We start from the raw sequence: 13335 nt of genomic DNA on the forward strand, positions 1-13335 counted from the left end.
ATTTATATTCCAATCGTCTTATCGAATAGAGATTCCCCAAAGCCTGAAGCTGCCGTGGCCCATTTTTGGCCATTTTTGATAGTGGAAAAGAACTTAAGACTCAGATCAAACTTAAGAACGGGAAGCCCTCACTAAATATGGAGAGAATGTAAAACTGGAGTCACGTGCTGTGACACTTGTCAGTCCGGAGTTCTTGTAACCATAGAAATGCGAACTTTTGCAGTAACGTAAGCGTGCTCCGTGCTAAGAGCACATGCGCAATACTGTACTAGTTAATATACTATTGTTGGCAGAAGCTGGTGAAGTAGTCCCGCCCCCGAGGTTTATTAACTAACTTCCCGGAGTTGGGAAAGGGGTGTGGTTATATCTTTTCCTTGTCTTCGCTGAGCAAGGGGATCCCGTGCGACCACCCAGTCATGATGCAGGGCTTGCCCGCCATCCCCGAGGAGATCAGTAACTTCCTTGCAGGTGAATGTGCCCTGCGCGGCTGGGAGGGAAACTCTGCAAGCGTGGGAGACTAGGGAGCGCTTTGCTAGAGGCAGTGTGATAGGGCTACAGGAGAGTAAGGAAAGAAAAGGGAAGGTAGAAGAAATAGAGAAGTGACTTCTGGGCGGGAGTGATTGCTTTTTGGAAAGGAAGCCGAAGATCTAAACTCGAAAATTTTGTTTTCCAATTGTAATAATAAAGAAAAGGGGGACTCCGTACGATGGTCATCAAGAAACTTACCTTAGAGGAGCAGCTGAGTCGCAAAGCAGAGTGGCCTGATGCTTAGCTGTTCGTTTTTTAAATATTTGGACAAGAAATGGCCAAATGCTTCTCTGACTTGGACTAGGGAAAGCTTGATATCAGTATTCATCGGAAAATCTGCTTTTGTACTCCTGCTGTCTTATTTTTGGGATATATTCTTAAGGTCAGTTTGGTGTATAAAGCCAGTGATAAGGTATAGAAATAGGAGACTGAGTTCTAGTTCCACTTTAGGCATAAAAATGCCCGAGTGATTTTGAGTTGTGGGGTTGTTGTGAGAAAAACATAAAGGGAAAGGAGTATTATGTTTGTTCAGTGCCTTGAATTACTTCTAAGGTAATGAAGGCAGAATAAAAATAATAAAATTTTAATTTGAAAAATAAATGTGCATTTATTAAATGTTGATGCTATAAATGTAAAGAGTTTTGCCAAGAACCTAAGAGTGGTACTGTAGAAGCATCTCAATGCATGGATAAGTCCAACTGGATTCCTGATTTTTTTTTTCTTGGACCAATGTCCAAAATGCAGAATTGGGGCTTTGTTTCAGCCCAAAAAAAAAAGCCTTTGACGTTTCCATATTTGTTTACATTTTCATAATCTTAAAATAGGTTGCTCTGTGTTGTATTTCCTGTGTCACACATTATACCAGACTGAAAGCCACCTAGTTTTATAAAACTATAAAACTTGTCAACTATATGCTTTCAAATGAAATAAAATCCCATTTCTATTGGTGACTGTTTTATATTTATGCCAGCACTAAATTTCTATCATAGGTTTGACTGAAATTCTGTACCCATATATAATGAAATGCATTTTTCTAAAGTCAGCAGGCTCTTTCTCTAAGTGGACTTGTGTAATATTATTCAGCAAATAACTTGATTTGCCCCCACCAATATCCATTACACTGAAATTTTATTCAAACATACCTGTAAACACTTTGTTTAAATATTGAATTTACTACATGAATTGTCTTAATCAAGAACCAACTACATTAAATATATGAAATAACTACTGAATGGGTTGGATTAGTATGAGTTCATAGTAAGAATACTGTAACAGTTCAAAGAAGAATTCTCAGGCTTGTAGTTCCTTTAAAAAACATGAAAAAATTATTACATGCCAAATATGTCTTGATCGATTACATCTCAGTCAACAATTATAGGTTGAAAGATTGCTTGAGTATACTTTTGAAAAGTATTTATAGCTCTGGCAAGATGTGATTCTGTCAGCTTTTCAAGAATTCCTTCCTGGGTGCCAATAGAAATAGATCTAATTTCATACTCTTTTATACCACATAAACATTAGGGTTGCATAGTCTTCAAAGATTATATTGAATAAGTGCTTTTAGATCTCAGGCAAACACTACAGCTAGCCATGAAGTCAGACTGAATCTATTAAGGCTTCTGACCAAGCCTGAAACAAATGCTGCTGTTTCTAACAGTAAGCCTTAAAGCATTGGCCCATTCTTTCCAGACATGAAGTGAAAACATTGGGCTATTTTAATGAATAGCAGAAGAGTGTTATATTTATGTGGGATCTGAGGCACTTATTATTATTAATCATTTTTGAAGTGTGCAGTAATGCAAATCCTTCAAGTTCAGCTTCCCCTCACTAGATGCAAATGTCTGTATTTTTTTCCCAGCAACCAGAAGGAACTGCCTCTTTTCAGAATATTTTTGATTACCCAGACTAATTTACAGTCTTGGAGGCCTACTATCTAAGAACTGACTGGGCCTTACTCTGCTTAGCGTTTTGAGATTAACAGAGGTAACCTAGGAACTGCTCCAAGTTATGATTGGGACTTGGTTTAGCCCTTGAATGAATTGAAATTTGCTAGAGTTGTACAGCAAGCTATCCTATTATTCATAGCCTACAAACTAATTTTTGGTTTTGCACAAAAAATCCAAAGTAACCACATTATGTTTTACTTTGATATGCTAATCCACCCTGTATCAGAAGACAGCTTGCTTATTTTGAGACTATATGGTTGTAGCCTATTTGCCAGGAAATAAGTTTAATTTTGAATGTGTATATGTATGTATATTATACATACAAATATTCAAAATTAAATTAAGAATTAATTTAATCCACAGTGTATGATGGGTCTTAGTTTAAATCTGTGATTCTCAATCTTGGCAACTTTAAGATATGTGACCTCAACTCCCAGAAATCTCCAGCCAGCATGGACTTTAACTAAAGCACAAATGGAGCATAGTACTGAAATTTTGGCCAACCCGTCTGACTTTTCTGTGTATTGCTATTAACTATGGTCTTATTAATATGACATTGTCATGAGGTGTAAAGAGAAATGAATGAGTTACTTTTCCCTTGATAAATCAAAAGTTAAAAACAAGCTAAAAAGTTCTCATGATAAATGACTGAAATAAGTCCTCAGTTAAGTACTTATGTTGTAGGACTAATTTTTATAAGTCCTAATCTTTCCTAACAGTGGACCAGTTAGATAATTGTTTTCTCCAGCTCTCCCTCCATCCTTCCCCTCATCAGTATTGTGCTGGATATGTAATTATAGAAACTGAATAATAATTAGAAACTTGAAGAGAAAAAAAGTTACAAAGGGAAGAATGAATGAAATCTTAACTAAAGTCATGTAGGCCCAATACATAATGACAGGACGTGAAAATGCCAAAGTTGGATCTTAATTTTTTTAGATTTTGGATCTTGTGCAAGCACAATTCTGCCATGTATGTGAAAAAGTTGCCACTGCTTTAATTAAGTGAATAATCAGAGTAGCATATCTTTAATGCAACTCTAAAAGCAGTGGCATCTTTTTGCATGGTCAAGCAGAAGCCTTCCTGATCAATGACTTGCAAACTTTAATGAAGTGCAGAGAAATTCTATACTCTGAACTCTGAAACTCTTCTTTTGAATTATTTGTGTGGGTGTAGGTTTGTAGAGATTTGTGCAGATGTGTAAGGGTACATAAATTATGTATCTATTTCATGCACATATGTTCACAAATATTCACTGAAATGCAATAATAGAAGCTTACAGTAAGCACTCTACAGAAAGCACTCTATTCTCTTCCATTGAACTCATTCTTGCCTCTTAATTTAGGAGTTACAACTTAATTTAACTTTCATGATTGTGAGTCATGAATATGGATTATCTATTTGAGCACATGAAACCGTTTTAGCTGCCAAAATGAAAAGAGCAGCAGTCATACTCCTTTATTTCTCTTGACAATGGTCCATTAATGCAATCTATACAGAGTAGAGTTTTATATTTTCTACGTTTAGCTCTCAGACATAAAGATCACACTTTTTATAGTGTTTGTTTTTAGTCTGAATATTCCTGAAATGGATGTTCATTACAGAAGAGTTCTGGATAATTGAAAAAGACATGATCATTATGTGATATAATTTAAGCTGATTACTATCTCTCAAAACAGGGGTCTCCAAACCCCGGTCTGTGGATTGGCACTGGGCTGCGGCATGCCAGAAATCGGACCATGCAAACAAGGGAAGCCCCATCACGGGATGCAGGGAGCATGTGAAACCATGTCCCCTCTGATCCACAGAAAACACTATCACCACAGGATCAGTCCCTGGTGCCCAAAGTTTGGGGGCCACTGTCTTAAAGAGTGCTGAAATGAAAAGAGATACATTGAAGTGAAAGAAGAGAAACATTTTTTAAATAACCTGTAGTATTACAAGAAGAGTCTTCGTCTTTCCTATGAGGTTATAGTGTCCCATATCAGGAATAAAAAACGGGGTATGCTATGTTTATACACTTGCTGCCCCATTGATTTCTTTTAAAAGTAATATTGAGTCTAGCCGTCTTGTGATTCTGTTTGCTTTTATTCAGTTATTCAGAGACAATTTTGAATGAAAATGGTATTTTTTTGCTTAAAATATAACATGACTCAACTTCTAAGAAAAAGGTACTCAGTTTTTCTCAATACAATGTCTTCCTTCCTTCTTTCCTCCCTCTCTCCCTCCCTCCCTCCCTTCTGAGTGGCCATAAGATAGACCAGGAGCATTAAGAGTCAATTTCTGCTGATGAAATAGAAGAATGACAGTGTGGGCTCCAAGCCAGTAACAGACTTGGGTTATGCCAAATTTGTCAGCCAAATAACACGATTACGCGGAGTTTATTCCTAGTTAGTTATTTGGTTTTCTGCTTTGAGATGAAAGTTATATAAAGAGGTAATTGTTATTTTAGAATCTTTTATTTAAATTCGGAAATTAATCTTTTTGGTTGCCTAAGTATCACTGCTCCCATTTACCAATATTTTGTTAATTTATTTATAGACCAATATCTTATGAATATGCATTGCAGATTTTTCTATCCTTTTATGTAAGACCTAGTATGAACTGTTTCTACTCATATTCCATTGGGCTGTGACAATCACTATTTATGAAAATTTTTGAAATACAAGTGTTGTGTGCTAACTCAGATTAGGCATTAGCCCAACCATGCAGTGAATGTGGTTATGTATAACAACCAGCCTGTCTAATTTCAGCCTGCCATTAACTGAATAATTGCCTCATTATAGCCAGAAAAAATCTATTCTTCAGTCAACTGAACAACTAGATTGCATAGCTATTTTTGATGCGAATTGAACTTGTTATGTAAGAAAAGCAGTTCTGGGTGAGACCAAAAGGATAATCCAGCAGACTATTTGTAACATGATCAGGTTTATGTTTTTAGAGAACAAATAGGACAACCCCTGCATCACTTGTCCTTTAAAACCTGGTGTTCATAATAAACGTAAAGCAATTTACTGTCTATGTATGGGGATCTGCTACTGCTACTAAACCAAACTATATTTTGCATAGCAAAAGAAGCATACATACATGAACATTTGAACTCACTAACATCAAAGTCATAATATGGTTTCTTTGGTTTAGACCAGAGGTCCCCAACCATTTGAGCACTAGGGACCGGTTCCGTGAAGAGAGGTTTTTCTGCAAACTGGAGGGTGTGTGGTTTCATGTACTGCCTTGCATCCTGTGGATGGGGCTTTGTTTGTTTGTGTGGACCAGTTTGTGGCATGCCGCGGCCCGGTGCCATTCCACAGACCGGGGGTTAGGGACTCTGGTTTAGACTGTTGCATCAACACACCTATAGGTATTGATAAACCATTGGGTCAGAATGATGTGTGAACTACCAACTGTGTATTTAACTGTAGTTAACCATAGTCATGGTTTAATGTAATATCTGTAACCGGCTGATGGCCTCTCCAGGGTGCATTACAGAGAATTCTCTTTAACAGTACATCCAGATTAAATTAATGTGTATCAAGGTAAAGTTATGCATCAAAAGACATTAAAAACTAAAAATGGAAATGGCATTTTACTTGTGTATGTATATGAGTTTACAGTATTGCCATATTTAGTGATAGTTTTACACTGAAACTTACTAGTTCTCTTTGTTTTATCATAGATATTATGTTGTTTTAGTATTCATATTAGCAGTTGTTCTATGCACAAGGTGATTCTGTTGGTAGCTTTGAGATTTACTACCATTTCACTTTCCAAATTTTTACACTCAGGATTTCAGGATAGATCAACTTTAAGATAGACAAAGAAATCACAGTTTTAAAAATGTTATTTTGTTAATAAAAGTGCCAAGTGAAGTTTGATTCTGTGACAGTCACATATGAGTTGAAGCAGTTTATCATCTTCTAGACTTTATTCTTTGAGTAATGGGTGGGGTGCATATATTTTATATGTTTTGACAGTTTATAAAAACTTGTTAGGCTTTTGTTCATTGAATCATAGCAAATGTCAAAACAGCATTTGCTGTGCTAAGCATAAGCAGAGCAGTGAACAAATCTATTCAATTTACAGTTTGAAATATCTTTCAATTATTTTATGCCTGGAACTGATAAAGTAACTCCCATTAAATAGTTTGGCTGTTACTGCTTTATGAAAAAAAAAACTAAAATAGAGGTATTAATCATCTGAAAATTAGTATTTCTTTTTTTGACTCATCTCTCTCTTTATTCTTTCATGATTTAGATGTTGACACATTCATATCAGATATCCTAAAAGATGAAAATTTATCCAAAAGAGCAAGGGAAAAGAGGGATGCTTTGGTTAAGAAGATGAAAGACATCAGGTCTAAGTAAGTAATCATGCTTGTATAAAATACATTTAATATAGAAAGTATATCAGTTTGCAACCAATCTGTGGAATAGGCTATCCTTGTAATTTCTCCTTTATTAATAAGAAAACTGAATAAATTAATAAAGGCTCCAGTATAAATTAAATCATTATTTATTCAGCTTTATATACCATCATATTTCATATTCCAAACAAAGGAGACATGGGAAACTCAAGCTCCTATCATCAGCCTGCTCTTCTCTAATAGGCAGCGGAAGAAATATAGCTACAGGTAGTCCTCGCTTAATGTCCATAGTTCAGCAACCATTCAAAAAAGCTATGATGGCGCTGAATGAAGGGACTTAAAATCAGTCTTTGAAGTTCTGATCATTGGAGTGGTCACGTGAACAAACTTCAGGTGTTTGACAACCATCTTGCACTTAAGATCAGTTGCTGTGTCCTGCAGTCATGTCACAATTTACCATTTGTGATCGTCCCAGCTTCCCACAAGCAAAGTCAATAAAGAAGCTGGCAGGGAAAATGATAAGTCTCTTGGGTAAGTCTCTCCCCCTCCCGCCCCCAGTTTTCTTTGTTTTTACCCCTTCATGTGCACCACAACTTACTTCCCCCTTTGTATCTATCAGATCATCTTCCTTTCACTCAGTACCCTCCTTCCCCCTTTGCTTGAGTGTACTCTGCCTGCCTTCCTCCTTCACTTGCACTGTTCCCTTCTTCCTCCTTTTACTTACATACTCACAGCATGCCTTCTTCCCCTGTCACTTGCATGCAGCATGCCCTCCTTTTCCCTGGCCTTCCTGCATTTATGTCATTCTTCAGCAGCCCCATCTCCCAACATAAATGCAACCTGTACTTGGTCTTTTCAGGCTTCCCCCATCCCTGATTTACACCCCTGCACTCCTTACCTGGGATTCCCACTGCTCCCCACTTAACAAACTGCATACCTCAACGTTATGGTAGCCGTGACTGCCTGGATTGCTGTCACTAAGTGATGAAGTCATAAGATATGGTGCTTTCTGACTGTATCACTTTGCAGTGGCCATCCTGCCCCTACACTGATGCACTTGGAAAGGGGTTATTTCACATAGCCTACAATACTAACTACTGGTTAATGGAGATGGGCAGATGTATGGCAAAAGCATTCAGCAAACGTATGTTAGAGGTCTTAATCAATGACTGCCATCTAGGATTGGGCAAGTATAAAGCAGCTATCATTATGAAGAACTAATCGCCCACCTAGAGAATGTTATTAGGACTCTTTTAAAAAGAAAGACAGGCAAAAAAGGGATAAAATTCAAAAGTTAAAGCCATGCTTCTAAACTTGTGTGAACTTGAACCATAATTTAATTAACGAACAATTAAGCCAGCAGGAATGATGAATACTTGAACATGATGAGGGTTTAACACATGTGACACCACAACAAGAGAATTCATAGCAGTGTTAGAATCCATATTCAAAACGGTAGAGATACAACAGCCAGAAAAACATGCTGTCAGACAAAATGTATCGGAGTGGTGGTTGTTGCACACAAACCAAACAATATACTCAGCCAATGGATCAATGCACCTTGAAAGACCTGAAACAAGATCAGGACATTATTACTTTAACCAGCAGATAAAGGCAGTTTCAATGGTGATGATGAACTTTATATATTATGAAATGAAGGCATTTGCCTTACTTAATGGTTCCTCAGTACACAGACCAGCAAAGACATCAGAGATGCAAACAATGGACACACAGTTGAATGCTTATCTCAGCCAACTCAAACAAAAGAACTGTATAATGGAAATGTTGAAAAATTAGAGGAACAAATGCCGTCCAAGTGAGATTTTATGGACTCTCCAAGATACAGAAAATAGGAGTACCCCTCAGACCTACTGTGGTGCTTGAAATACTCCTATCTACAACCTGGCTAAATGGCTGGCACAATGTTTAAATTTCCTGATCCCACCCTCGAACATCACGGTCACAATATCCACACAATATCCACATAGGTTTTAATAAAACTACAAGGCTTAAATGTGACTCCTGACAAGTTCATGGTCTCCTTTGATGTAGTATCCCTATTTACATCTGTCCCTCCTCAGTATACAAACAATCTTAGCAGGACAAAAATCATGAAACTATGAGGATGGGCTCCAGCATGAGTCCTAAAACTCAGTAGACTAAACTTCTGGTCCTTAGGGCTGACTAGATCTCACAACATTACCCTGAGACATATATATTTGCTTTCATTCATGTAAAGTTAATTTTTAAAATTTTGTTGCTAACTGTATATTTCCTGTCTTGCTTCTCAGAATGCTTTAAAAAGCAGATTATTATTATATAATCTATATTATATATTATGGTGGAAATATATAATATTTTTCTTTTCAAATTAAACATGGACAACTGATATAAACTTGGTTCTTCGAGCTGTCTGGCCCAGGCTGAGGGGTTTTAATTTTTTATTGGGTTTTAGTTTTAAATTTTGGGGACTTGATTTAATTAATTGTTTTAATCTGATTTTAATTTTTGTATGTTATGTTTTTAATCTTCCCTGTAAACCGCCCTGAGTCCTACGGGAATAGGGCGGTATATAAATTTAATAAAATAAATAATGTCTAAAAATTCATTAAGAAATGTTTATAGAGGTCATGTAAAAATGTTTAGCAATAATCTAGTGATACAATTATGACCTAGAATGCTGCTTTTTAAAAATATATTTTATTATTTTTAACATAATCACCTTAATATTTGGTAAACAGCATGTTGTCTGGGTTTATATTTAAAAAAACAATAGCAGTTAATTTCTATAATTCCATAATCCACATAGTAGCTTTCCTTGATTTTCTCTTCTTCCAATATTTTCTTTTATCAAACATGAGTTAGTACACTTCTTAGTATTTTGATAACAATTGAATATAAACATTTTTGTAGTATTTTTACAAGTAACAACCACAGCTTCATTTCTAATTGATCATCTTAATTATTTATTAATTAATTTATTAATTTAATTTATATACCGCCCTTCTCCCAGAGGACTCAGGGCGGTGAACAGGGCAATACATAAAAACTAGATACAAAAAATAAAAATTATAAAAACGTGATTAAACAATGCCCATAAATTAATACAAATTAAAATTAAAGTTCATTTATAAAAATCCCACCCCGTCCCATCAGGCCAGGCCAGCTTGTTTAAAGAGATGGGTTTTAAGATCGCGCCGGAAGGAGCGGAGATCGGGCGCCACCCGGAGCTCGACCGGAAGATGGTTCCATAAATCCGGTGCACCCACAGAGAACGCCCTCCCCCTGGGGGCCACCAGTTGGCATTCTTTGACCGGTGGCACCCTGAGGAGGCCCTCTCTGTGGGAGCGTACTGGGCGGAGGGAAGTTGACGCCGGCTGCAGGTGCTCCCCAAGGTATTCCGGACCCATGCCATGAAGGGTCATTTACCAATACCTTGAACCTCACCCGGAAGACAACTGGTAGCCAATGCAGCTCGCGGAGCAAAGGTGTGACATGGGAGTATCGGGAAACTCCCAATACAACTCTCGCGGCTGCATTCTGTACCAGTTGGAGCCTCCGAGTGGTCTTCAAGGGTAGCCCCATTACCTTGTCATAAATCCTGTTTTCAGAGTTCCTGTTTAAATTTGTTTTCCCCGCATTCAAAACATTCTTACCAGTTAAGATTTCATCAGTTAATTACATTTACGTATTTAAATCTTTTTCCTCATACAAATCATCCCAACAATTTTACATTTCTCATATCTTAAAACAAAAACAAAAAAAGAGAAGAAAAAAGGGGAAATAGTATACTACTTGAGAAACATGCCCCTGTTAGTTTAGTTTAGTTTAGTTTTATTGAATTTTTATAAGCTAAAATACATTTATATTCAGAATTTTTCTGTTCTTTTTAATCATATTCAAACAAATGTTTAATCTTTAAGTATCCCATCTAATAAATCCAATAATCTAATCTTTTAAATCCATTCAAAACATTCTTATCAATTGAAATTTTCTCAAAATCAAGTACACTTACTGTAAGTATCTAAAACATTTCCCTCATATAAACCCAACATTTTTATATTTCTCATATCATAAAAAATACTGTGTTACTTGAGGGGCCCATCTTAAACTAAAATTCATTTATATCCAGAATTTTTCTATTTCTTTAATCAAATTCAAACGTGTTTAATCTTTAGATATTCCATCTAATTAATCCCATCATCTAATTTCTTAATTCTAACTTCTTCTTCTTTGCCAAATAACTTTCCTAATCAGTATGCTCCACTGGACCAGAAGGTCTTCCCATAGTCTTGTAGATGTTGTAGGTACAAGAGACAAGTCAAGTAAGATGTTTTTGTAGGAAGGTTTTGCCCCTTTGTATTAATTGAAAATCTTTTTCTTTCTTTCTCAATTTCTGTTATAATTTTTTATCAAGTTCTTATAGTTCTCCTGACAGCTCTGTAATCCATTTTGTTGAATCTTTTTTCTTGTTCTCAGGCTTATTTTGCAATCTTTAAGTGGAGGTTATCTTTTCCATGTCTGCAAGTTTTTCTTGGCCTGGGTTAAGCCATAATTGCTTCCATTGTTGGGTTCTATCTTTAAGTCTCTTTCCTTTGGGTTGTGTTCAATTGTCTGCTTTATTTGATTGCTCTCTTTTTTATTTTTTGAGAGTTTTTGTTGTGAGATTAAATTGAAGATGTGTTCATTTATATTTTCAAAGTTGTTTTTAATTTCCTCGTGGTTTGAAGTCATTGTCATTTGTATTAGTTGTAGCATAGCATACATTTCCTCCTGGAAAGTGTTTGTTTTTCTTAATATGTTCTTTCTGAAGATCTCTGGTGTTCCATGATAGCCAAAAATTCCAAGTTTTCCTTTCTCTGCAAACAGCTTTAGAGTCACAGTTCAATAAGTATTTATAATCCAAGAAGATCAGTTTTTTCCCCTAAGGTTTATGGTTCTCGCTTTGTAGATAGCTCAAAATGTTTTCTTTGTTGCAACTATTCTCCATTTAGTTAAAACATAGAAGGTCACAAAAACAGGTTATCTTTTTTTCTGGGCTTTCTGCCAATTCCTGTATCAGAGCAACTACAATTGTATATTTTCATCCACCACTAGATGTCAGTACCAGTTCATTTTTCAGTTTTCATAACAAGCAATTTCTTCTGTTTTCATCAGTAATCTTTTGATAAGAAACTAATTCCACCAATTTGAAACTTATCCAGATTTAAGTCTTATATTCATTTCATTTCATTTCAAGGTATTACTGTCCCCTGTAAAAGTTTAATTCACCACTTCCGTCTGTGGGAGGGTGGAGCAAAAATCCCCCTCCTCACTTTCGGAGGATTGTTGCTTCTTGGGTTTTTTCCTCTGGGAAATCAATTATTGAGTAGAAGAGAGAGAATCAGTATTCTTACCCAGTTCCAAACATGTTGTTTACAATCAAGCTTAAATTACTGCTTTTTGGCTTTGGCTGCTTGTGGCCTGGACTAGACTCTGGAGTGAAGCTAGCCTTTTTTTGCTGGTTTCTGGAGAGCTTTCCCTGGACGACCAGATCGACAGCGTCTCTCCATGGTTGGCGGGGCACTCCTCCTTCTTTGTTGCTTCTCTGGGGAGAGTTTAGGGCAGGCCCATTTAGGTTCTCTAAACAGAAAAAAAATCAGCTGTAGGCTGCGGAGCCCCAGGATTCCTCAGCTGCTGCGCTACTGCGCAAAACTGAATGCTGCTTTCTAACCACTGTGTCACCATGGCTCTTAACAGACTAAAAGGATTGTTATATTTCTGCCGCTTTGCCTTTTTTGTTTTCTTTTCTGTTGCTTGGAGTTGGCTGCAGTTCTGGCAGTTTGTGAATGGTTCATGGTTTTTGAAATGAAGTGATGTAATGATGGCTTATATTAGATGTCAGAAAAGTAACTTCAGACATTCTTAGCAAGACAGGTTTTTAAAAGTGTTGCTAACAAGTAATGTTCTGTAATTCAATGAAGTAAATCTCTTTTTCAAGAATCCTCACAATCCAGTATAGGATTGAATTGAATCTTAGTGTTGGACAGGACCCTGTAGGCCATCAAGTCCAACACTCTGCTTAGGGCAGGAATCCCAGTTAAAGTGTTCCTGACAGATAGTTGTCTGCTTTATGATTTGATGCCCAAAGCAGTCTAGGTAATAAGTTTCATTGTTGATCTATTATTGTTGGGATTCTTGGAAATTTCTAATACTTGGTATCTAGTCTTGTTCTTCTTTGCAACCAATGTTTACAGAAGCATTTGATAAATCTGAAATTTTTGAAATGGTGCCTTCCGTATCAGAAATTAGCAACGCTGGAACTCATGCTACATTCATTCTAGGGTGACTATTTGCTTAATTATATAAATCTTACCATGAACCATTATTTCTTACAAAATGAGGCATTGCAAAAGATCAAAGTAATATTTCTCTGGACTTTATGAAAGTAGATAACGCTTTTGAAAGAAACTTGATGTGCGCTGAAAACCTTTATGTTTTGCTATTCTTGTCTGATAC

At 36.4% G+C, this 13335-nt stretch overlaps 1 protein-coding gene across 2 annotated transcripts in view; it reads left to right on the forward strand.

Annotated features, from left to right (window-relative positions):
- Window positions 1-336: 336 nt before the first annotated feature.
- SKAP2 (src kinase associated phosphoprotein 2) overlaps window positions 337-13335 on the forward strand; it is a 143698-nt gene continuing 130699 nt past the window's right edge. For both annotated transcript variants that reach the window (XM_083376690.1, XM_083376691.1), the window contains exons 1-2: window positions 337-468; window positions 6729-6834. In XM_083376690.1, coding sequence (XP_083232816.1) covers window positions 417-468; window positions 6729-6834 — 158 coding nt within the window. In that variant the 5' untranslated portion in view covers window positions 337-416. The remainder of the gene's footprint in view (window positions 469-6728; window positions 6835-13335) is intronic.

The sequence above is a fragment of the Vipera ursinii genome (assembly GCF_947247035.1).
Source record: "Vipera ursinii genome assembly, chromosome: Z".
NCBI classification, from domain to species: domain Eukaryota; kingdom Metazoa; phylum Chordata; class Lepidosauria; order Squamata; family Viperidae; genus Vipera; species Vipera ursinii.